The 24,156-nt window shown below is 38.5% G+C and overlaps 1 protein-coding gene and 2 long non-coding RNA genes across 3 annotated transcripts in view; 1 reads left to right on the top strand and 2 right to left on the bottom strand.

Moving 5' to 3' along the window:
• LGSN (lengsin, lens protein with glutamine synthetase domain) overlaps nucleotides 1–22,786 on the bottom strand; it is a 61,297-nt gene extending 38,511 nt beyond the window's left edge. Inside the window, exon 1 of the mRNA XM_053973578.1 lies at nucleotides 22,673–22,786. Coding sequence (XP_053829553.1) covers nucleotides 22,673–22,786 — 114 coding nt within the window. The remainder of the gene's footprint in view (nucleotides 1–22,672) is intronic.
• Nucleotides 488–8,058, bottom strand: LOC128805102 (uncharacterized). The gene is made up of 4 exons (XR_008436282.1): nucleotides 7,993–8,058; nucleotides 3,060–3,162; nucleotides 1,694–1,790; nucleotides 488–688 (listed from the first exon to the last, which is right to left on the bottom strand). It is a non-coding gene; the product is annotated as an uncharacterized LOC128805102 (long non-coding RNA).
• LOC128805103 (uncharacterized) lies at nucleotides 8,429–9,365 on the top strand. The gene is made up of 2 exons (XR_008436283.1): nucleotides 8,429–8,693; nucleotides 8,778–9,365. It is a non-coding gene; the product is annotated as an uncharacterized LOC128805103 (long non-coding RNA).
• Nucleotides 22,787–24,156: the final 1,370 nt, after the last annotated feature.

The following is a 24,156-nucleotide window of genomic DNA, read 5'->3' as shown; positions in this document are numbered from 1 at the left end:
GATCTCATACCTGAAGCATTCAGTATTTCACTGTAAAGCAAATATATTCTTCAAGGGAGAAAAATCAATCCTCCTACTAATTCTGCTTCCAAGTGTCAGCCTGCATTATGTGAAAATGTTACCAGGCAATGGCAAGACAGCAGAGAACAAATGAAACAAAATTCTCTTCTCAGTGTACTTTAACTTCCATATGAATTTTAAGAGAAGAAAATGTAGTTTTGCTTACTTCGCCTGTTTTAGCTCCTTTCTTTACAGCTAAAATGAAATTTAGAGGTGGGATGACCTCCCTGAAGAATACTATATTTCTGTCCCTGCCAGTCCATGTCTCCAAGTATTGGAAATACAATCTTTTTTCTTTTTTTTCTTGGCAAAGTAAGAAAATCTGATATTTGCTGTTTATGTTTAATGCCTGCTTAAAAGCATCTTTTCCAACACATCACTGATCAAAAAAACTGTAATCTTTTTTGCATTGTCCTGAGGAAGTTAATTCATTCTGCTCTAGTCTAAGGATAATACAATCCAGACTCCAGGTTTGCACTTCATAGAACTGTGTGATTCAGCTGTCATGGCTGCTTCTATTTTTGTGTGTCCATACCTTCAGCCTTCTGGGTTTGCTGCAGTATGTGTTTGGTTGCATTCAGAGAGACGTTCTTCATTTTAGCCTCTCTTTTCAGTCTCATGACTAAGTCTAAAGTGAGAACATAAAAGAAACCAAATACTCCAGGATTGTGATGAAAAACAAAGCTTTCTTAGATGTCATTAACCTCTGAAGCTATTTAATCAATCAAGGAGATTCAATGCTACCATACGGAACATGGGAAATATTTGAGACTTACAAAGATTTATTATGATACAAACTTTTGGCTGATGGGTTTTTGTATGAAATTCTTTTGCAAATATTTAGGAAATCCGATTTTTCAATGTACAGCCCTGAGACTTTGTTATGGCTCGCACCAGATATCCTGTGCCTGAAGCTAATAAATAGCTGCAATAGCAAAATCTGAAAGGCAATACTGTAGATTCTTATGGCAGTCTTCCTTTCCAAAAGCTACTGAAATACCTTTTTCTCCACTAAAATCAAACATTTTATCTTAAGTGGTTTGATATAGATAATATTTCATTGCTGTACTAGTTTATGGGACAGGGAACCTACTGCACACAAGAGGCACCTTTAACTAATCTGTTCAAGAAATGGCAATTAATAATTGCTTTTGCTCATCTTTATCAAATCCACTACTATGCACTGACTATGACTCTTTCAGACAATCTTTGTTGCTTCATGGAAACATTTCTTGAGAAAAACATTCTCTCTTTATGGTGCAGAGCTATTTTGTTTTTATTATGGCTCTCATTTTTATTATTATGAAAATAAACATATGCATGAAAGCAGGTTTTTTATTATTTGAGAATTAATCAAAATGCCACCAGTTTTTTTGCATTAATGTAATTATTTTTATGTTTGAAGAGCAATAAAACATCTGTTAACTATCTATCACAATACTATCCCACAAATTAATTATTTTTCCATGAACATCATAAAGGTATATGTGATATTGCAGTACACTGTCATGAAAAATACTGTTGTAACACACATGCTTATGGTAATTTTATATGAGAAATAACTGTGTGCCAGGAGGTGAACTTCAACTCTTTCTAATAAACTAAGGAAAACCAGCAGAGTACAAAAACTTACTGATCTTTACTGCTTTCAGAAAATTGCTGTTTCCTGCAGTCCTGCTTTGGACTTTCAATGTCATGTGTAAGTGAGTCTAGGGTTCAGGAATAGGATCCTGCTTGCAGAAGATACCAAAGGACAAAAAAAAATTAATAACATACTTGTCCTCATTTTGTTGCACAAGTTGTTGCAGCCATTGCAAAATTGCCATAAAGAAAGAAGGGTTTTTTGAGATTAATTATCTATCAGAATAAATCATATTGTTGTGAACAAAACAACTAAACAAAAATGCTTCCATCATTTTTGTGCCTAATGAAGTTTCAGACAGTTATTAATTTACAGAGGCCTAGCACTATGATCAAAGCTCCTATCCCTTTAATCTTCATTTTCTCATAATCAAGTTTTTTAATTTTCTAGTACAGTCTAGAATTTTTAATTTTCTAGTACAGTCTACTTTTTATAAATACAGACTGACTGCTGTCAATGGTGTAAGGGGAAGTACAGACCACATCATGTATCCTCATTATGATGTTTCCTATTCCTCAGTATGGGCATAACTTAATCACCTCAAAAAACCCCCAATTATTTCTGCTTGAAATCTCCATGAAAAATGGACCATACGCCACAAAATAATGTTTTCTTTACCTTGATCAGTACATCCTCTTACCTATAAAGCAAACATTTCATCATTCATGCTCTTTCCCTTTTCTGTACTAAAGCAGGATTTCCATGTAAAGAAATTCCATTTGATTTAAAGTATATTTTAGAGTTTTCAAACAATTCCTCAAAACCTTGCCTAACTCCATGCCCCCAAGCCAAGTTTCATGGGTATCAAAGAGGATTTTCTAGTTAGTTCTTTCTTCCCCACAGGAGTTCAAACTGAAATAACTAAAATAATTTTTGAAAAAAATCTACAACTTCTTCTTATTTGGCCCTCTGAAATTCACCTACCTAACAATTTTGCCTGTCAATTTTGAAGATAGCAGATAAAATTAGTGCAGGAAAATAGTTCCTATTTATGGAAACACCCCTCCCCTCCCCCAATCCCAACTATATTTAGTTCTATGAGAAGGTAAAAATTTTGGAGCACTGAAATGTCTGTTTTTAAATGTTTTTATTGTCATGTAAATTAGTCTTCTTGGCCTATTTCTGGTCAATGTACCTTCTTTCGAAAATTTGCTGCTGCTGGTGGTTTGCAAAGGTAATTTGCCTACCAAGTTTGCAGGTCATGGCCAAGTCACCAAGTGGTGCTTTCCAGCTGATTAAGCTGTGGACATGTTCCAGTGAGCAGGTCTGAAAGCACATGCTGACCCTATCTAAATCTTTAGCCAGATGAAACCTGGGAACACCTCAGCTCCCCCCCACCTGAAGGCAACCTGGGTACCTGGTCCAGAAATTGGTCCCTCTCCACAATAGCAGCACCCCAGCCTGTGCTGTGGGTCCCCACAGGAAATGCTTCTTCCCCCTTTATCAGACATAGTTGAAGCCTACACACATAGATGAAGGAAGAATTTTGTTTAAACAGCTTTTCATTACAAATACAAGTTCTGCAAAATCTGGAAGGTCAATTGAAAAATTATTTTTGATGAAAAACATTGAAACATGACAATTCCCTTTATCATGAACATAAAGGTTTGCTACATAATGAATTCTAACTATATCTTCAGGAGCCTTGTGATCTAGAAGCTGTTATTCTTCTGTGTTTCCTAGGAAGCTTCCTGGACAAATAATATTTTCCATTACTTACTGGAAACATCCTTTCCTATAGTGAAGAATGGTGTTTTTTTATAAGAACACAGATTTCATCTGATGAGGTTTTAATTCTATTCCTCTCTTCCCCCTTATTAGACCATATTTCTGAGGTGGAGGACTGGGACATCCAGGTCTGAAATTCATTCACACTTCACAAAGTCTTTAGGCACAGCTGGGACTTTAAGAGACATGAGTTGCAAATCAATGTACCTTACCTATGGTAAATTCACAGCATCAGTTGATGCACTCTGTCATCTTTAGAGCATCCAAAGTTGTGCCTTACCTTAAAGACTGGCTATAAAGTAGAAAGCATACAACACATTTTGTATGACTTTGGATTTCAGCACACCACCCATCGGAAAGTCCCGGATCCATCAGCCCAGGCACCCACTAGGAAGTCCTGGATTACTTACAGATAATGACCACACAATTCCTGCTCCCCACCTTCAAAGAATCCAGGAGCCAAAGAAAGCCAGCAGAATATTTTGATGTGAAGTTGAGGTCCAGAGATTAAGAACAGTGATGATGGGCACAGACCAACAAGTTAAAACTTGCTGGTTTTACTGCTTTGGAGGATTAACACAGAGAACATTAAAATCTAAGATGTATTAAAATCTGGGCAAGCTGGATAGATGAGTTGAGGCCAATGGTATGAGGTTCAATAAGACCAAGTGCCAGGTCCTACACTTTGGCTAGAACCCCAGGCAGCACTACAGACTGGGGTCAGAGTGGCTGGAATGGGGCCCAGTGGGAAAGGACCTGGTGGTGCTGGTCAACAGCAGCTGAACATGAGCCAGTGTGTGCCCAGGTGGCCAAGAAGGCCAGTGGCATCTTGGCCTGTACCAGCAAGAGTATGGCCAGCAGGACCAGGGCAGTTTGTCCCTCTGAACTCAGCACTGGTGAGGCCACACCTCAAAATCCTGTGTGCAGTTCTGGGCTACTCACTGTAAGAAAGAAATTGAGGGGCTGGAGCAAGTCCAGAGGAGGGCAACAGGACTGGTGAAGCATCTAAAGAGTGAGTCCCATGAGGGGCAGCTGAAGGAGCTGGGACTGTTTAACCTGGAGAAGAGGAGGCTCAGGGGTGACCATATAGCTCTCTACCACTCCCTGAAAGGAGGTTGTAGCCAGGTGGGGGATTGGCCTCTTCTCTCAGGCAGCAACTGACAGGATAAAAGGAAATGGCTTCAAGTTCCACCAGGGGAGATTCAGACTGGACATCAGGAGGAATTGTTTCACAGAAGGGGTTGTTAAACAATGGAATGGGTTGCCCAGGGAGGTGGCAGAGTCACCATCCCTGGAGTTGTTCACAAAATGACTGGATGTGCTACTTAGTGCCACAGCCTAGCTGACAACGTGGTGTTCGGTCAAAGATTGGACACCATGATCTTGGAGGTCTTTTCCTGCTTAATTCTGTGAAATCATAGAATCACAGAATCACTAGGTTGGAAGAGACCTTCAAGATCCTTGAGTCCAATCCATGCCCTAACACCTCAACTAAACCATGGCACGAATCTTTTTTTAAACACATCCAGGGATGGTGGCTCCACCACCTCCCTGGACAGACAATTCCAGCACTTTGTCTCTCTTTTGGTAAAAAACTTTTTCCTAATATCCAGCCTATATTTCCCTTGGCACAGGTTAAGACTGTGTCCTCTCATTCTGTCAGTTGCTGCCTGGAGAAAGAGACCCACCCTCACCTGACTACAGCCACCTTTCAGGAGGTTGTAGAGAGCTCCTGTCTCTCTTTAGTCAAACTACTGTTAGTGCAGTAATATCCACTAATCTTCTTAATGAATGACTTGCATCCACGCCTGAATTTCCACATATTTCAGTCTGACTCATCACTGTTTAAGTTGGAATTGTTCTGTCTCACAATTTTTGCAAATACACTGTCAGTCTTTGCTTACTCATATTAATAGCTTTGCCATGGCCTCATGTCTCCCCCCTCAGTACCTTTCCAGCATCTGTGGGCAAAACCCAATGTTTTCTGTCTCAGACAGACTGGAAGACTTATTGCCTCCTCCATGAAAGAGGAATTTTTTCTCCTCAGAAAAGCCAGTCACAGCTTTATCACTACTTGCTGCTCAGTGTACACTACAGCTGATCTAAAAAAGCCTTGGAAGTTACTTGAGAATTAGAGCTGCTGGCAAGGCAAAGAAGTGGCAGTCACTCCCTGCCACCTCCAAGAATTCACATTCTGCAAAGGGGATTTTCCTCTCATTTAAGCCTGAAAACATTCCTGAGAGGAACAGTTTGTCCTCAAGTTGGCATAATGTTGCATTAAACATTTGCCACTTACTGTTCTGCAAGCTGTTAAGCTTCCTGTGAAAGCAGTAAGATACCACAGAAGCAGTCTTTTGTAAACAGAGTCCTACCTAATTTTATTAAAGAATTGTGGCAATACTTATCTGGGAGCAAAACAAGGGGAAGTTTCATCACTATGTGGGCTGCAAATGAGGCAAGGGGAATTATTAGCCTAAATTAACACAGAAGAACAAATTATATTCCAGCTGGAAAGTGTTTTACAAGGAAGAAAATGTAGTAAGGAAAGATACAACTTTAATGATAAGCATAAGAGATAGGATATTACAGATAAAAAGAAAGGAAGGGCGTAATTTGAGCTTAGTCCTGAGTTGTAATTACAATGGGAAATAAAAAGAATACTAATGAAAATTTCAATGCACTCTAAAAAAGGCATAGAAATAAAGGAGAAATGCACTTATTGCAAAGATTCTGGAGAGCATTCCAAGTGAGCAAAAAGTCCCTTCTTTTCTAACTGTACAAGGACACCAGCATCATACTTGGCAACATCAGTCCCTTGCTTTGCTAAGGCCATTGTTATCCTTACTCAATAAACCATAGATTTTATTAGGAGTCTTGAATTATAACCCTAATTGCTCTGTGCTTCACAAGCCCCCTACTGCTAACAATCCAATTACAACACAATTATTGACAGATAAACATAGATGAACATCATTCCATGTGGTACTTTCTAGCCTAGCATCTCCATAAAAATGGGAAAACATGATGAAACTTTCTTATTCCCCATGACAGACACTGGTTAAGAAACACCTGTATCCTAACCACTACCATCTGCATTCTAAATGCATTTCTTGCAGGTTTCTGTTTTTATGAGTGGATCTTAGTAGATGCAGTACAATGAGAATCCTGTACTTGTCTGTATCTCTGCAAATGTGATCAGGCTGAATCTGGTATAGAGGTAGCAAGTAAACAGTGTAATAAACCAGTTAAAGCACTGTGCTACTTTACAGAAGATTAAACATGCCCAGAACATTTTTATACTGAAACTGGCTAGACCAAAATATCCAGAATACCAGCACTAGTGACCACTCTTAGTCTCCAAAGCACCCTAGATTGTTTTCAAACTGCCTGGAGGGAATAGTGTCTGTTCTGTACTAACTCTCAAGTAGTGCCCAAGAACTGCTGGGAGGAGTCTGAGCTGATCCAGACCAAACCAGGGACAAGGTTAATGATCTAGCACTACAGATGACTGAGTTTATTACTCTGGAAGATTTAGAATAAGAGACACCTCCCATGGCACTAACCTCAAGGAAGTCATGAGCAAGAATTAATCAGAAAACAATGGTGCTTTCAAGGATTTAGTGCAAAAGCACATTCATTAGACTGCACTCCTGAATGTACCAGAAGCAAAAACAGATCAATAGTCCAGAAAGCAACCTCCTAAAGGAGCTCTTGTTCAGCAGAACACTGCTTGGAAGGGCAAACTCAGGACTGTAAGCTCAGAAAAGATCTCCTTTTGTCAGTTTCTACAGCAAGGCAGTTGAGTGCTGCAGCAGGGGAGGCTGAGGAGGAAGACAAGGACATCCCTATTTACAGACAAGACTGCACCAGAAGTGCCTGACTTACATAAACAATTTGTTCTCTTGTTTGTGTAAGCAATCCAGCTAGACCACAAATACCATCCGGAGTGCTCAGGTGAAAAGTACTTGCAAGTCATTGTTCTGAGAAAATGTTCTGAAAAGCAGAGTCCAAGGCTGTGACATCAACTGCAGACCTCTTATACCATGACTGGATGCTGGTGAGTCATGGCATACATAAACCAGCAGCATTTGAGAAGACCTTCATAACCAGGTCCAGTAAAATTTATTATTCTAAATTTGCAATTAACTCAATTTAAATTGACATAATTGGGAGAATCTGACTCATAGACTTTTTATAAGTGTATTTTAAAATCTCATTTATAAGATGAATGCATCTTCTGTTTCTAAAATTACAAAAATATTACTCTTTTTTAAAATGAAGCTAGGCTTCATTTAACCCAGTAAAGGAGCCAAACCCTAGTTTATTAGTCCTTGGTCTCTGTCTGGCTGAGACATGAATCAATACCCTTAAATCCTGCCCTAAATGAACCTTTGTGCAAAGTTGTGTCTTACAGCACAACTGAGGATTTACATCAACACACTGACTCAGATCCTGCCTGGAGCCACAACTGGATTTTTATTGCTGTTAGAGAGACCAGAGTCTTTTTTTGGTCCCCTCCCTCTTTCTTTTTTTCATATAAAACCACCAAGTCTAATTCTAACCTGGACTGCAGAGCAACTTCTCCTATGTCAAGGGAGCTGGCCTGGGGTGGCAGCTGGATGGGGCTGCACGGAGCAGTAGCGCAAGAGCAGGCGCTCCCTCAGCAGCGTAAGGAGGTGTCGCTAGGCAACGAAGGTAACCATGGATACCTGCATCCCCAGCGGCCCATGGGCTTCTGAGATTAGTCATTCATCTGGAAAAACACTTTAAAAAATAAATAATAATTAATGTGTTACAATGCAACACTGTCTCTGCATAAATGTTGTTGTAATGACGAGGTTCAATTTAATAGAACTTTACTGGGACCTGGTATTTGCTCCACCTAAAGACTCTGAGAACTCTAGGTCATAGAATCATGGAATCACAGAATAGTTTGGGTAAGAAGAGACCCTAAGGGTCATGTAGTTCCATGTCCCCTGCCATGGGCCTGAACAACTTCCTCTGGACCAGGTTACTCAAAGCTCCATCCACCCTGGCTCTGAACAGTTCCAGTGATGGGGCATGGTCACTCACTTTTGTGAGCTGCAGCATTAGTGATGGAACCAGATCTCTGCCCAAGGGTTACATGCTTTAAAATCCTTCATTAGAGAAATACCCTGAAGCTTAAAATGCTACAAGAAAAGTAACAGAGTTCCTTTACATAGAAATTGCCCAATGAGAATGTCCCTTCCCCAGCAGTCTGGCATTGGTGTTTGGTTGGAAGGTATGATTGCTGGCTGATTAATTTCAAAGTTGCCAGTAATCATGTGCCCACAACTAATGCTCTCCCACCTTTCACATGTTGGAGGTTTCCAATTAGCAAAGGCAGCTCAGAAAGACCAGCATCCTGGAGGCCACAGCAGCAGGACAAAGAGCAGCCAAGGTCACCAAGCACCTTCCTTTCAGCTCTTGCAGGAATGTGATTGTGTAAATACATGCGCACGATTTTAGTAAAGCCAGAAAACCTCCAAAATCCTTTGCAGTCTGTGGCCACTGCACCCTGAGCAAAATTCCCTCCCAGCTCCCAGCCTGGGAACCCATTCAACTCTGTGCTTATGTGCCTCATTGCACACATCACCTGCGATACTGGTATTACCAGTCTCTTTCCTACCACTTCTTTTCCCTAATAATGAATACTTGAGTCAGTAAAATCCATCTGTAGTTAGCATAGGCATTTACAGGAGCATGGATTTATCCTTGCAAAAGTGGTGTACTTAAAGTGAGCAGCTCAGTCATTCCTGATAGGGTCTTGTAAATAAATTATTGATTCCTGGGTGTTTAGGGGATGTTGATTAGAATTAGAGTTTACAGCAACAGCTCATCTTACTTCATCAGAAGAAATTGTAAAAAAAAATATCAAGGAAATCAGCTGCTTAATAAAAAGTAATCTTTCTTATCTGTGATATGCTGGCTATTTTTAATATGGATGTAAAGGAATAAGCAAACCAAACAAGGTTAACACACATGCTATATATATTACCTATCTTGCCTTATTAAAGTAGTTTACTTTGTTTACTATTGGAATGAGACAGGCCCTGTGACTTACTTTAATCTGCTTATTCAACTTCTTTATTAAAATCATGCTTTTCAGCTGTGATCATTAAGCCAAATAATACACACTGTGAGCAAAAAGCTTATGAAAATCTGTATAAACTATTTTGATCAGTCTTAACCAAAAGTTGAATTTGGCTTTAAACAATGAATCTTTTTTTCTATGAAGCCTTTTAGGAAATCCCACTGCAAAAATTCTCAAGCTTAAATGGTAGCTACTGAAGATACCATTTGCCTGCTGGAAACATTTAGAAAATTTGATTTACTGTGCATCGTAGAAAAACAGAGAAAGGAGAATTTTTTTTTATTCATTTGTACATTTGCAATACTGACACAGTCATAAACTACACTTTGATCAATCTTGTGGTTCAGCTTCAGTGACGTTGATGACCTTGGACAAAAGCATTTGTAAGTAGCTCCATAGTTTAATAGATTTTGCTTCATGAAGCCTAATTTTATATACACATCTATGCAGTGTCCTTGCACTCTCACACATACTTGCACAGTTAGCAGAGATTCTGATTTAGCAATCAGGAAAAGGCTTTTCCTCAATCAGAGTTGTTAAGAGGTTGAAGCCTTAGCAATGCGGCCTTTCATTGTAAATGATGCATCATGGAGTGCTAAAAGTTTTAGACTATAGACAATTAGGATTAATATATTTTATATTAAGGTAACAGCCATCTAAAAAAACCCAAAGAAAAACTGGAACAAGACACATTATAACAGATGTATATTATCAAAACCTATTTGATATAGTTGCTGGACTACAAATCGCATCACAAATTTATTTTCACATGACTGCCCAGACTTTCTGCTTTAGACTGGCTCAGAAATGCCTCAGCCTTTCTCATAGTGTTATGGAATTTCTTCTCCCCAACCCAGTCAAAAGCAGAGTCACATCAGGAATAAACTATTTACTAAGTAAAAAAATTATATTCCTGAACATTGAAGCTGATAAAGCCTGTTTTCCTTATAAATCTGCGCCTTGAACTTGTTTGACTTTGGCCAGAGAAGGCACAGGAAACACTGCTTTTCACAAATTGTGCTGCCCAAATGAAGTTTTTCATTCCAGGCTTCAGGCTCCCTTTTAATGCACATTCTAATAGAGTATACATTCCTATTGCAGACTTTAATTAACAGACTTCCTCTTCTCTAACTGTTAATTTATTTGCATAAATCTTAGGGCTTAATTATTTTTGAAATGTTTACCACTTTGTCAGAGTAGTAGAAATCAGGCAGAACTTTCCAGTTATTAGGGAGGATTAAAAAAGTCACCATATATGCAGAATTACCTCAGCACATGCAGTTGTACAAAGCTCATTTATTTTTGACAAACAAAAAACCCAAACCTAAAAAAATATATACATATATATAATTCTGGATTCCAAGATTGTTTTATTTTTGTTATAATCTGGCTTTGACTTCTTTGTGCTATTATCACCTGGGAAGGTTTTGAAGACTGATTCTTGGTTCACATTCCCCAGTGAGAGCTATTAATCTCTTTATATCTAAACTACCTCTTAAAGGATGGAAAGCTTCTTCCTCACATCTTCTCTTCATTATTACCTATTCACAGAAGAGTTGGAGTTGGTTCTGAATGCTAAGGAGGATCATCTCTCAGCTTGCTAATGAGGACAAACACAACATCAGTACAATTGTGACTAAATTTAGAAGAGTTTTCTGAGGTGATAGAACTGTTTTTTTATACAAAAAGGTGCTGAATATTCCCACAAGGGAAAAGCTTGTTTGTGTGTTTCTTCTACATCTCTGCAATATATATTTTTGAACACAGTGTTGGAACATACAGTTCATACAATGTGATTGAGTGCTTTTACATTTTAAACTGTGTTAAATGGATCCTATTTCACCCCTACTGAGTTTGTGGCTGAGAACAAATTAGACTTCTCCCCAAGAAAATGCCTGGAATAGGCTGCTTTTCTTATCAATTTATTTCACTACTTAATGTCCTTCAATGTAGTAGGCCAGTATCTGTAATAAAGTGCATTATTAACATCTGTTTTCATAACATTTTCCCTATGAGGTTCAGTGAAGCCCAGCACTATGGGACATTGTTTGTGAAATACAACAGTTCATGGACAAATTCAAGCACACTAGAGTCAGGGTGGCCAAAATCGATCCCACCCACCTATAATCTGGATTTTGGGGCTGAATATGCCTGGACCAGAAGTGACTTCTCATGATATTTAAACTCCCACACCTGCAAACAATATTACAGCTGCTGGACAGAAACAGGACCCTCAGGCCTTGTGTATATCATGTTTGTCCACATTTGGTGCCTTACAGTGTGCAGTAGCCTGGGAGGGCAAACACAACGGCCCACATGTCTGCAGCAGTGCTTTCCCAATTCCTGATCTGAGTTCTGCAATACCCATTTAAGGGACATGGGGTAAAAGCACAAACAGTTTTGGGAATACACATTTCCTCATTTTACATGAGGTTTTGTCTTCCTGGGTCCATGATTTTTTTGCAGTCTTTTTGGCATAGTGATCCAACTTCATCTGCACTGTTGATTATCTGCCAGCCTGGTGCTTCCCCAAACTCTGAGACAAGGAAGATGTGGGTTCACCATCTCCCAGAAAAAAGGTGATGGCCAAGGTCTTGAATTTCTTGGGCAAGTGCTCTAATTCCCTAGCTGCTGAACAACGGCAAGTATTTCCTCAAATGCAGCTCAGGGCTGGGAAACGCCAAGGCGATGTAACCGCCTGCAATGAGTCCCTCCATGGCAAAGTTTCAGCCTCTAAACAAATGTAGTGTAAATGACCAAGCTGTGCCTAGTATCCATCCTACTGAAAATAGTTCTTAGATCTTGGGAAAAACTCTAACTTTTCTTCAGAGGTAAAAAGCAACTCTGGCTCACATAACAAGCATAATGTAAAATTGCCAGATCTTGACCCCTCAGTGATGGATCCACTGTAGTGGTGATGTAACAACCTCCCATGCAAGAGATTTAGCAACAGTATGATATGGCAAAAAAATCAAAAGTGGTCTTTTCTGTCCACTGTAAAATAGTATAAAACATCAGTTAATTCTCAATTAGACTACAAGGAAAAAAACCTAGAAAAAATTAGTCTCCTCTGTTGATTGATTAGAATTTTGTAGCTTGTTTTTTGAGGCTTTATTTGTGTAGGTTGCTGACCTTGGCAGGAAAGTGACTTGTATCTTGTAGGAGCATCTTGTAGGAGTTCCATCTGACTTAAAGGAAGAATTTTTAAGAAATCATAGAATCTTAAACTATAGAATCATTAAAGTTGGAAGAGACCACCAAGGTTATCAAGTCCAACCTCTGAGCAAACACCACCTTTTCAACTCAACCACAGCACTAAGTGCCTTGCCCAGGTATTTCTTGAACACCCCATGGGATGGTGTCCACCTCCCTGGGCAGCCTGTTCCAACATTTGTGGTCACCCTTGTACTAATTTGAAAGCAAACGAGTGGGAGATCCCAAGTCAGAAATACAATTTAATAGGAAAATTAAAATAAATGCAATAATACAGAAACACTGACAGAGTCAGAATACGACCTGACACCCTGTTGGTCAGAGTGTTAGCAGCAGTCTGATTAAATGGTGGCTGCAGTATTCCTAGAGTGACAGATGTGGTTCTGTTGAAGCAGTGATCCTGTAGAAGGGTTTGATATTCCTCTAAAGGTCCAGTGGTGGTTATGAAGCTCTTGTACTCTGGGAATTCAGTGGATAAGGCTGCTGTGGTGTTCTAAATCTCTGATCATATCCAGGTAGGAATGTTTGGCTCCTCCCCCTGGGCAGAACATTTCACGATGGGATGATGTAATTTTATCAGAAATGCAGTGAGACTCAATGGCCCATTAACAGATTTTCCCACTGCGGGGAGAATGGGACATGGAAGAGTCACCTGGTTTTAGCTGGCCCATTAATCCCATTAATAGAAGATATCCCCCAGAGTTATAAGGGATGAGTCAAGAAGGAGATAAGGAACAATGCCCCACCTAGTTTTAACAGCTTACGAAGATGGTGATAGAATACTTACCTTTGGGTACATCTTACATTGTAAGCTAAGAGAACTCTCAATGAAGAAATTCTTCCGGATGGCCAAGCTGAATTTCCCTGGCAGAGCTTGGGTTCATTTTCTCTTGTCCTATTGCTGGCTGCCTGGGAGAAGAGGCTGACCCCTACCTGGCTACAACCTCCTTTCAGGCAGTTGTAGAGAAAGGTCTCCCATGAGCCTCCTCTCCTCCAGGCTAAACAACCCCAGCTGCCTCGGCTACTTCTCACAGGACTTGTGCTCTTTTGCTTTTCTCTGGACTTGCTCCAACCCCTCAATGTCTTTCTTCCAGGGACAGGCCCAAAACTGGACACAGCACTTGATGTATGACCTCATCAGTGCTGGTGCCAAGAACAGAGGGACAGTCCTGTTGGCCACTCTATTACTGATACAGGCCAAGATGCCATTGGCCTTTTTGGACACCTGGGCACACACTGGATCATGTTCAGCTGCTGTTGACCAGCACTCCAGGGCTTTTCTGCTGCACAGCTTTCCAGCTGCTTTGTCCCCAGCCTATAGTGATGCCTGGGGTTGTTTTGACAAAACTGCAGGACCCAGTACTTGGTCTTATTGTACCTCATACTGTTCATCTTGGTACATTGACCCAGTCTAACCAAATCCTTCTGCAGGTGATAAATCAGATTAAATTTTCATTGCTGTAACGTATGGAAGATTTGATATCTGTCCTGATGTTTCATTCTTTATAAATACAAATGGAACACAATAAAGACAAGCAAATATTCTAATTTTGTATGTAAAAGCATCTGATATGTGTTTATACATATCAAGTATTTATATACACCTAAGGAAAAAGGAGGTAAAAATAATCATTCCCCATCTAGCCATCTTAAATTAGGAGTCAGGTTCATACATTTCACCAGAAATGTGATACTGAGAAATCTGGAGGATGAGCAATTGGCAGTTAAAATATACTTAAATCAAATTGCAAGATAACTGTTGTTTAATATTCTACTTTGATGTAACTTATTTTCTGCTTGACACATCTGTTAAGCTGCAAATTCAGAACTGCTCTTAGTGAGACTCTGAATACTCATCGCCACCTAATTTGCTAGGGATCACAGGAAAGTACATTTGTATTCCACTATATTACACCACATCTCAAAAGTACATATTGTAGTTTAGGTCACAAAGTACATGACAGTGAAAAGGTTGCATTACAAATTTAGTAGTGATCTTTTGTTTGATGGTTGAAAACATTGTCAGTCCCAGGCTGGTCATCTGTCTGTCTGTCAGTCAGTCTGTAGGAGGCTGTTGGTGAAACCTGTGAGCAATCCCTAGCTGACTTCAGGCAAAGGTCTTTGGGCTGGTATTACCTCTCTCATGGACTGGATTGTCTCAAAGTAAATTAGAAATTGAATGCACAATTGTTTTGGCAAGCCTAATCATAGAGAACTAAATAGCACCTTTGGGGCCATTAATGGCTTCAACTGAGACAGGTTCAGAAGAGACATTTTCCCACAGCCTGATTTATGCTTTTCATGTAATTTAAGTTGCTCATCCAAAGAGTCTGAGCTTTCAGACTCTTTTTTTTTCTTTTTTTTTTTTTTTTTTTTTTTTTTTTTTTTTGCTAAACAATCATCTCCCATACCTGAAAGTTTTCTAAATTTTTTTCTTGGTTTATTAAAGTGAATTGGACCACCTGTGGTCATATTCATGGGCTGTGACAGTATATGGTACAAGGAACTTTCCTTCCAGGAATTAAATGGTGATGCAAAGTTGGGGTATCACTTTCTAGATCACCTGCACACATGACCCCATTAGGCACAGTGCACTCCAGGGTTTATGGCAGAACAAAGCAGCCAGTTACTGACACAGATTAGAGAAAAGCAAAACAGTGCTGAAGAAACACCACTGTTTCTGGTGGGCAAAGAAATTACTTTAGAGCAGCTTTCCTCATCATCCAGACCTGAATAATGAACTGCTTATAAATGCTTCTGTCATACCCACATGCCTGGACAGCATACACTGAGCTCTGCAGAACACTGCTTGACTCATTTTCTCATTTTATTACACTTTTTTATTACTTTTTTTCCTTTCAGGTGGAAATATCTTTTTTTTTTTTTAAATCTAATGTTTCAACATGACAGTATTAGATTATGCAAAGCAAAGGATTAGTCTATAAAAAGTGGCATTTAAGCATTCTGTGAATAAAACATGCCCACTCTTGTTTTTTTTCTTTTTAACTATGAAAAGACTATAATCTCTGGGTTTTTTTTTTTTTGTTGTTTGTTTGTTTGTTTGTTTTTTTTTTCCAAAATTCTGGCAAAAATTTTCCCTTGAAATTAACAATTCCAGCTACAAACAGACCTGAAACTTGTGGTCAGATGCATTGAGACACAGTCAACACAGTAGGGCACAGCCTCTTGGGAGCAGGGACCCTCAACAGCCACAGCCACAGCATGAGATGTACCAGGCCCAGGGGCCACCCAGGGTGCTCAGCCAGGAGCATCAGGGTCCATCCAGGACACCAGCCACCTACAGCAGAGGTCTAAGGTCCATCCAGGAGACAGGAACACCTGCTCCACAGCTCAGGCTCAGGAGAAATAAAGGGCAGGTATCCCTGGAGGAAAGGTGAGAGTCGCAGAGAAAGCTCATCAGAGCTATTAGAGTCAATTCGTGCTCTCAGGACCCTGATGTATCTCACCATGAAGCAGCAGCAACACTTATTACAAGTCTTTTTCATTGCAGTTTTCCTACAAGTAAAAAAAAAATCAGTCCCAGGGCTATACCAGTACCAGTGTTATCAAAAACATCTTACAAGTTTGACAGTGGAAAGTTTTATCTGATATTACATTTGATCTACCTTGAAAACCTTCTAAATGACTATTCTATATCTTAGTACTAGATATATCAACACTGGACATAATTTCTTATCTTGCCATATCCCTTATAGATATTTCAGTTAAGGTCTATGCTGCTGGCGCAGTGCAAGTATAAAATAGAAAGCCATTTTTAACCTCAACAGAAGTTCTTTAAACATAGCACAAGGCACCATAATAAATACAGTATATTAAATACAGTAAGTTGTGGGGAAAAATGGAAAAGAAAAGACAAAGGAAGTCAAATTGTATGTTAACTAAAGGCAGCAAAATGAACTTGCATCATTTTGGTTTAATTCTTCAGTTGAGAATCATACCTCAACTGAAGGTAGTTGTCAGAAACCTCCTTTGGATGTTTATTTTCAGTGATATTTCTGGAACACTGTTTCAGCCCAGCATAAAATTATTGTTTTATTTCTTTTCCATCAGAATTTTTCTAGTAATAAGAATTCCTGGCACTGCATTTAAAATAAAAATATTTTCTTGATTGCCCTAGGATCTGACCTGGCATGACTCAATGTCCCCACTGCTGACTGGCTAAGGTAGTGCCTTGCAATAATGGAAAATGTATACAGGTCTGCTCCTTCTGAAGAGAAGCAGCTGAGGAATGTGTTTTACAGGAGATACTCTGCTCTTCTGAGATGAACTGGGAACACAGATATCTCTGAGAGACTCTCAAATTCTACAGATCTGCAAATTTGGGGGAGGAAATATATTAGCCACAAACCTTTAACATTTACAGAAGATAAACATAAGTGTCCTGCTTAAGTATCTGATCACCACAGGAAATATCTGGCCTGCTAGATACCCTTTATTTGTAAATAGCCTATAGAAAAAGGTAGAAGTAGAGAAAATGTAATCACCCCCAAACCCAATATATGCTAAAAGGAAATTTTCTAAAGTCAGCCAAAAGGGACCTTTTTTTTTTTTTTTTTTTTTTTTTTAAGGCAGTCTGGTCTCTTTTTTGGAGATTTGATTCATTTCTTAAACCAGTAGTTAAGTTCATCTATCCCCAGAGATCAAAAGCTAAGATTTACCCATGGATGGCTTGTTTTTTAAGCCACATTTTTAAAAACTAGGTAGTGAGGCTTATATTCAAAACAAATGAAAACTGAGGACACAAATCTATCCTTTACATTTTATGCATGAACATCAATTTGATGCCATATTTCTTTTAGCAAGGTGGAGGTGCAACTTTAGCACCCTCCACTCCTTGAGGAAATTTAAGCCCAAGTAATTTTGGATTGTACCTTGAGCACCAAACAACAGGCCAACTGGATAAAAAGGGTACTTGCCATCATTCTTGCTCTAGTTGTCATTGTACACAGAAGAACATAGTGATTTGGCCACAAAACACAAATGTATAAGGGAATATGACAAAGTAGGCGTAAACACTCTTTTGGGCAAACAAGAGAGCAACCAGAGTTCTAAGCACTGATACTTTTCCAGATGTGTTTTACATATATTATCTATGATGCTCTAATATCAACATTCATCACAGAAGCACTTAAAAATTCAGGTCAGTCTTCTCCCAGTGCACAACCTAGTTTTTACTCTATGGGGTCAAGATGTCTATTGTCTTCAGTCTTCACTGCTCAGTGAAATGGTCTGCATTCATTCTCCAAATGCTTTATTTCCAGAAAAGGAACGCGCAGAATAATTTGTTGCTCATACCACTGTCCACAGTGGGCTGAAAGCAGACTGCAGCAGAGCAGATAGAAATTATCTTTTCCTGGGATTTGCACATCTTTTAGACATAGTGTAGCATCAGCCCTACAATAACTGCAAAGATAAAAATTATTATAAAGAAATAATTAATAATGATAATTTCCTGAAATCTGAAATCGAAAAATTATGACTATTTTTGTTGGGACCTTTACTTGCTTTCTGTTCTTGTGCTCCTATATGTGTTGGCCCTATTCCCACAAGTCTACGTGGGTCTGATCTATCCATAGCATCTGTACCTGACTGAAGGGCAGGGAGCTTACAGCACTGTTTCTCACAGAAAGAGGAAAATTCCAGGCAAATTTTGCATTCTTTAATACCTTAGGCTCCATTATAGTTACTTTTGGCAGGAGGAGGATAAAGTGTAGTTTAAATCTTGGGATTTACTGGTCCCAGAAATAAATATAAGGAAGTCAAATGCATGGCTCTACAGAGTCCAGGCCAGCACAGACATGGATGTCAGATGATATTTAAGAAACCAGGTATCCTTACAGTCAGCTTGTATACTCCAAAAATATCAGTAACAAGTACAAGGGCAAAAGTTACTCAGTTTTAGATTCAAACTATTGCAGACTGACTGCTGAGATGCTTGTGCATGTAATTGGGTTAGAAAATATTCCACTGTAAAAACTTCTGGAATTCTGGATGCTTTTCTGAGAGAACAATATATGTGAATACTTACAGGTCTTCAAAATTTTTTCCTGGTGTGAATCAAGCATGCTGTTTTTGCACAGTGAAGCCAAGACACACTTGGTACCTATTTCCTGCAGTTAATGTGCAGGAAATATACATTCACATTTTGTGTCATCCCTGCTTGTCTGTTATCCCATGATCCCAGATGGACTACTTTTCTCAATGTGCACTGGTATGTCTACCCCAGAAGGTAAAGAGCAATAAAAGAGATCAAGAGAGGCCTACAGGAGAAAAAAGTCTCTGTCTTGGGTAAACACAGTATCTTGTGCAGCCAAGACTACAAAATACAGACACTAGTTCTGGTGCCCAAGAAAATGGGAAGAGATTAATCAGAATATCAATTAATCAGAATATCAATCAGCCTAGCTTCCCACAAGTTTGAAGAGCCCTTTTTTATGGGTAGCTTTCTATGAAGCTGATCAATCCTGGGAACGTTCTGTTAATAATCAAGACATATTAGTTGCAGTGATGCACATACTGACATTTATCTCTGACTACAGTGGTATCCAAGTCCTCTAAATTGGTAGTTAGTGTAAATCTCTAGACACTTCCTATCTAAATCATGATTTTAAAAAATACATTTCCCATCTTTCATCCTCCCACCTACAAGGTTGCTTAGCCTACTGAACCACATACAGGCAATCAGCAGAATACATTGCTTAGAGATACTCAAAAGCCACCTTTCTGCTACTTCCTTGAGCTTTTCTCCATGATAGATTAAAGTCTGGCTGGTGTCAAGTAAGGACTTTTCAGAAGTGTAAGCATAGCTGAATTCTACCCCCAATCTAGAACTGTACATTATTTCTATCATCATGAACAATAATTATCTCAACGAATCAGTATTTAATCTCCTCAATGAATTTAGATTTTTCAAGAAGCTTTTCAAAAGATCCTGTCACAAAGGCTCTTTTAAAAAAGTTCAGTGTCAAGAGAGGAAGAAGGAAATTCTTCTCATGGTAACTGGTCAAAAAACAATCAACTAATACTACAAAGAAATGGCAGATTTTTCATAGAGAAGGAAGGTGCCAGAAGAGTCCCTCAGGTACCTGTGTTTAGACCTATGATATTAAACATATTTTAAATGATCTGGTTAAGAAATAAAAAGTGAGGAAAAAAATCTCCAAATGGAACAAAATTAATTACAAGAATCAGCACTGGAAAAGACAAGGACAAGTTTCAGAGTGGTTTTATATGCTCCTGTATATGCATGATAGAGGGCCAAGTAAAATTCATCATTCATGAAAGCAAATCCATACCTATCATTGTGAAGGGGAACAAACCATAAGGTTACAAACTTAAACTTATAAATACTAGACTTCAAATGACCATGAGGAAGGTGATCCTGGAAGTAGATATTATGTAAAGTTCTCTGAAAACATATTTTCAGTGTTAAGAAATGATCAAAGCTGAAAAGAGAATATCCAGAACTGATATGAAACCTGTAAAGAATCAAATAGAAACAAGGTTCTGTGATCATATCCCAAAGAGACACAGTAAAATCAGAAAATAAGTATAATTGAAGATTTGTAATTAAATAAACTAAGATTTATGGTAAAAAATTGAGAAATTGGAGATAATTATGAAAAAAAAAAATTATGAAATTAGAGAGAAGCATACCGAAACTGTTAAAGGCATAGAGAGGATGAATAATGAACAACTATTTATTGTTTCCCATAATATAAAGACAAGGTGGAACACAATGAAGTTACCAGGCAACTGGTTCAGAACAAAAGAAAGTATCTTTCCATGTGACACATAATAAAACTGCAATATTCATTGCTACAGGATATTGTGGATGCCAGAAATACATAGGCTTAAAAAGAAATTAAATAAAATTAATGGATGAATTAATGCAAGATCTCCATTCTGAAAGTCCCAAAGCTTTAGACAAGTGAAACTTATAACCATGTAAAAAATTAATTATGCCCTTGTCTTTCTCAAAATATCTACTAGTAGCCACTGTCAGAGACAGATCAGTAAGCTAGATAGATCTAACAAAGTTGTTCTTATACTTCAACACAAGAATTCAACTCTTTTTTTGTTGGAAGTATGAACTTCATTCATGTTCTAAAATGAGAATATTTTTTTTGAAGTCATGGTTAATCTTTCTATTCATGGCTAGATAGAGATTAGATAGTGGTTACAAGCTAGTGGTGAAATTACTCAGTTTGATGTTGTCTCAGCTCTGGAACTGAGTAGAAGCTTTTGTCATTTGATGGCTGATTTGTATGATAGGGTCAGCCTGATTCCCAGAAATGAGATGATTCCATCCAAAACCCATACTCATAAATAAAAATCTGAGTGAAAAGCCCATAAGTTTTGTATACTTCAGCCCTCTTCATTAGCAGGAGACATGGATTGGGGTACATCACAAGGCCTGCACTGTCAACCTTGTGCATAAGGTTGGCAATCTTGTATGCAAGATCTTAGGATGAGCTTATGTAAACCCTCAGTAATGTAACAGAAGAGTAATTTTCCAAAAAAAAATTGATTCTATTCAGGATTATTCCCTGGACCTAAGCAGTTTTCAGGACTGTGGCCCTTGTCTAATTTTAAGTAGTGTAGGGAATGAAAATTTCAGACCATTTCTTCTTTCCATGGAAGAGCTCCAATCTAGAGCATAGCAAGTGACATGATAGGAAATGGGAGGTAGTATGAACATAGCCCATGTTAGTAGATTTCATTACTTTCAGTGATGAGGATGACTGGAGTTTTGCCTATTCTTTTAGTATGTGTTTTCCTAACAAATAAGAAGGCAATGTGCTGTTGAATAGCCAAGGGAAGGTGATAGGGTAGGCAGGAAAAGGAAAAAGCAGAGATTCTTTCACATCTTTATTACTAATGCTTAGTTTATAGGATGCCTCCTAAACATAGTGAAGGATTTAGAAACTATTGAAAACCAATCATAGAACCACAGAATCACAGAATATAAGATAGAAGAGACCCACAAGGACCATTGAGTCCAACTCCTGGCCCTGCAGAACACCATCCCCAAGACTCACACCATGTGCCCAAGAGCATGGTCCAAATATTTTTCAAACTCTATCAGGCTGGTGCTCCCTGGGGAGCCTGTTCCAGTGTCCAACCACCTTCTGCGTGAAAAACCTTTTTCTAGTATCTGACTTAAATCTTTCCTGACACAACTTCAGGCCATTCCCTTCGGTCCTGTCAGTGCTCACCACCTTTGGCTGCTCTCTAATAGTTTAACTTTCTTATATTGCAGCAACCAAAACTGCACACAGTACTCAAGGTGAGGCCACATAACTAGTTCAGAAAAGACAGTACTACTGAGACTTCTTGCTAATAATAAACAATTTGTTTTTTCCAAGCTGTGTAACTCATTTTGATTGTTCTGCATCGTTTTCATTTGAGTGTGCTTCCTCCATGACTATTGCGAGAAATTTAAGAATGGTAATAATTATTTTGTGGAATATAATTGTTTTTCATCAATGTTGTTAAATACTCTTGTTTGGAAGACAAGCAGATTGCAGGACATGTGGATTCTGAAGTATATTTTGGTCTGCAAAAACCATCACTAGCTGTTCAGATATCACAGATGATAAACCAGGTACAGAGACAGAAGATAGAACAAGTTCAGATGGTTTCAACACTGACAAATCCATACCTAAAAAGTTCCATGAGAATAGAACAAACAAGCCTATTTAATAATAATTTAGCAAGTTTTTGTTACTAAATATATTGGGAAGAGACAATCCCTTGATACCTGTTAAATTCCAGATAGTCTGAGATGTGACTGAGATTTTTTCTGCCAGTTTGTGCTTACTGCAGAGCATCGTTGTCATTCAGGCACCAGATCACTGTATGTTTGGCATCAATGTCAAATTTTTACTTACTGCTAAAATGGGGCTATGAAATCTGAGGTCTAGAAGCATAGGCAGCAGTGGGAGGATGGCAGGAACTGCTTGCACAGACATGGCATGGGGGTTAGATTTCATGGTGATCAGCATTTGAAAGAGAGCAGCAAGCAGCTAATTGTCTATAAATGACTATTCACCAGTTCAGCAGGGCAAATTCTAAGCTAATGGTACTTAAATTCAATAGCCTGCTATACAATCAGACAGATTACAAATTAAATCTTTTGAAATTACAGCTTTCTTACAAAAAAAGCAAACAAATAAATGAGAGAAAAGAATGTTTTCATTTGTAGTGTTTGCACATTGAGAGATTTTTGAGGTTTAGATTGACTTAAATGCCACTTAACCCTTCTGCACTCAAAGAAATGGATTGATTTAGCTGAAATATTGCAAGAGGTTTTCACTCCAGCTATCCATTTCTGTCCTCTCAGGAGATAACTGCTTACTTTGCACAAAGTTGCAAGACCACCATACCAGTAAATGTTTTGAACATATTTTCTTAATTCATTTGTGTTTCTGGTTTTGCTTTTACTTGTTACTTAAAACTGAAGTGCATCTGCAAAAGAAGCTAATTTTGTAATGCAAATTTTTGGTAGGCTGATGCATCTATAAAATAGGAAATAACATATTTCAATCCTATTTCTTATTCTCTCTAGGTATATGAACACATCACTCTCCATGATACTTCTGTCTTGAACCTTCTTAATTGGTCTGAAATAAGCTTGTTAATCAGTTTTGTATTTCTATCCCACTGTGTCTTCTATGCCTTGAGAGGCACACAAATAAACCATTTAATCTTGGAAGTACCATGAAGATGTTTCTGCTTGTACTTTGTCTACACTTTATTGTTTTTGCCATGTAATAATTGCTTATTCAAAGTCTTTGAAACCATTTTTCCCAGTCCCTAAGCAAAGGAATAAAGCAACCATCCTGCCTCCCATTTTTTTCCTGCTAGGTTTTTAACACTGAGTTTTTTTGCAGTCACAACCTGTTGGAAATGTTATTAGACATTAAACACTTCACTGGCAAAAGTGTATGCAAGATCTTAGGATGAGCGTCTGTAAGCCCTCAGTAATGTAACAGAAGAGTAATTTTCCAAAAATTATTGATACTATTCAGGATTATTCCCTGGATCTAACCAATTTTCAGGTTAGATGTAGGAGTTTTAAACACCAAACATTTTGATAAACTGCTAATAAATACATTCTGATAAATGTAACCTTACATCCCGAGTAGATAGTAAATATAGCAAGATACAACTGCACATTGGTGTCTTTCAGATGCTGATACCACTTCATCTAAACAAGCTCTTTGCCTAGGGACTCCTGGATCAGGCAAACCACAGCTCTCTTTGCCTGAGAGCTGAACAGCATAAGCTCTGAGATACAGGGCCAGTCTAATAGAATTACACACTTCTTCTGATGCCTTTTATCTGCATCCCCTGTGAGATATTAAAGCTGTAT

Source organism: Vidua macroura, chromosome 3 (genome assembly GCF_024509145.1).
Source record: "Vidua macroura isolate BioBank_ID:100142 chromosome 3, ASM2450914v1, whole genome shotgun sequence".
Taxonomy (NCBI): Eukaryota; Metazoa; Chordata; class Aves; order Passeriformes; family Viduidae; genus Vidua; species Vidua macroura.
This window is presented reverse-complemented; position numbering and strand designations above follow the sequence as displayed.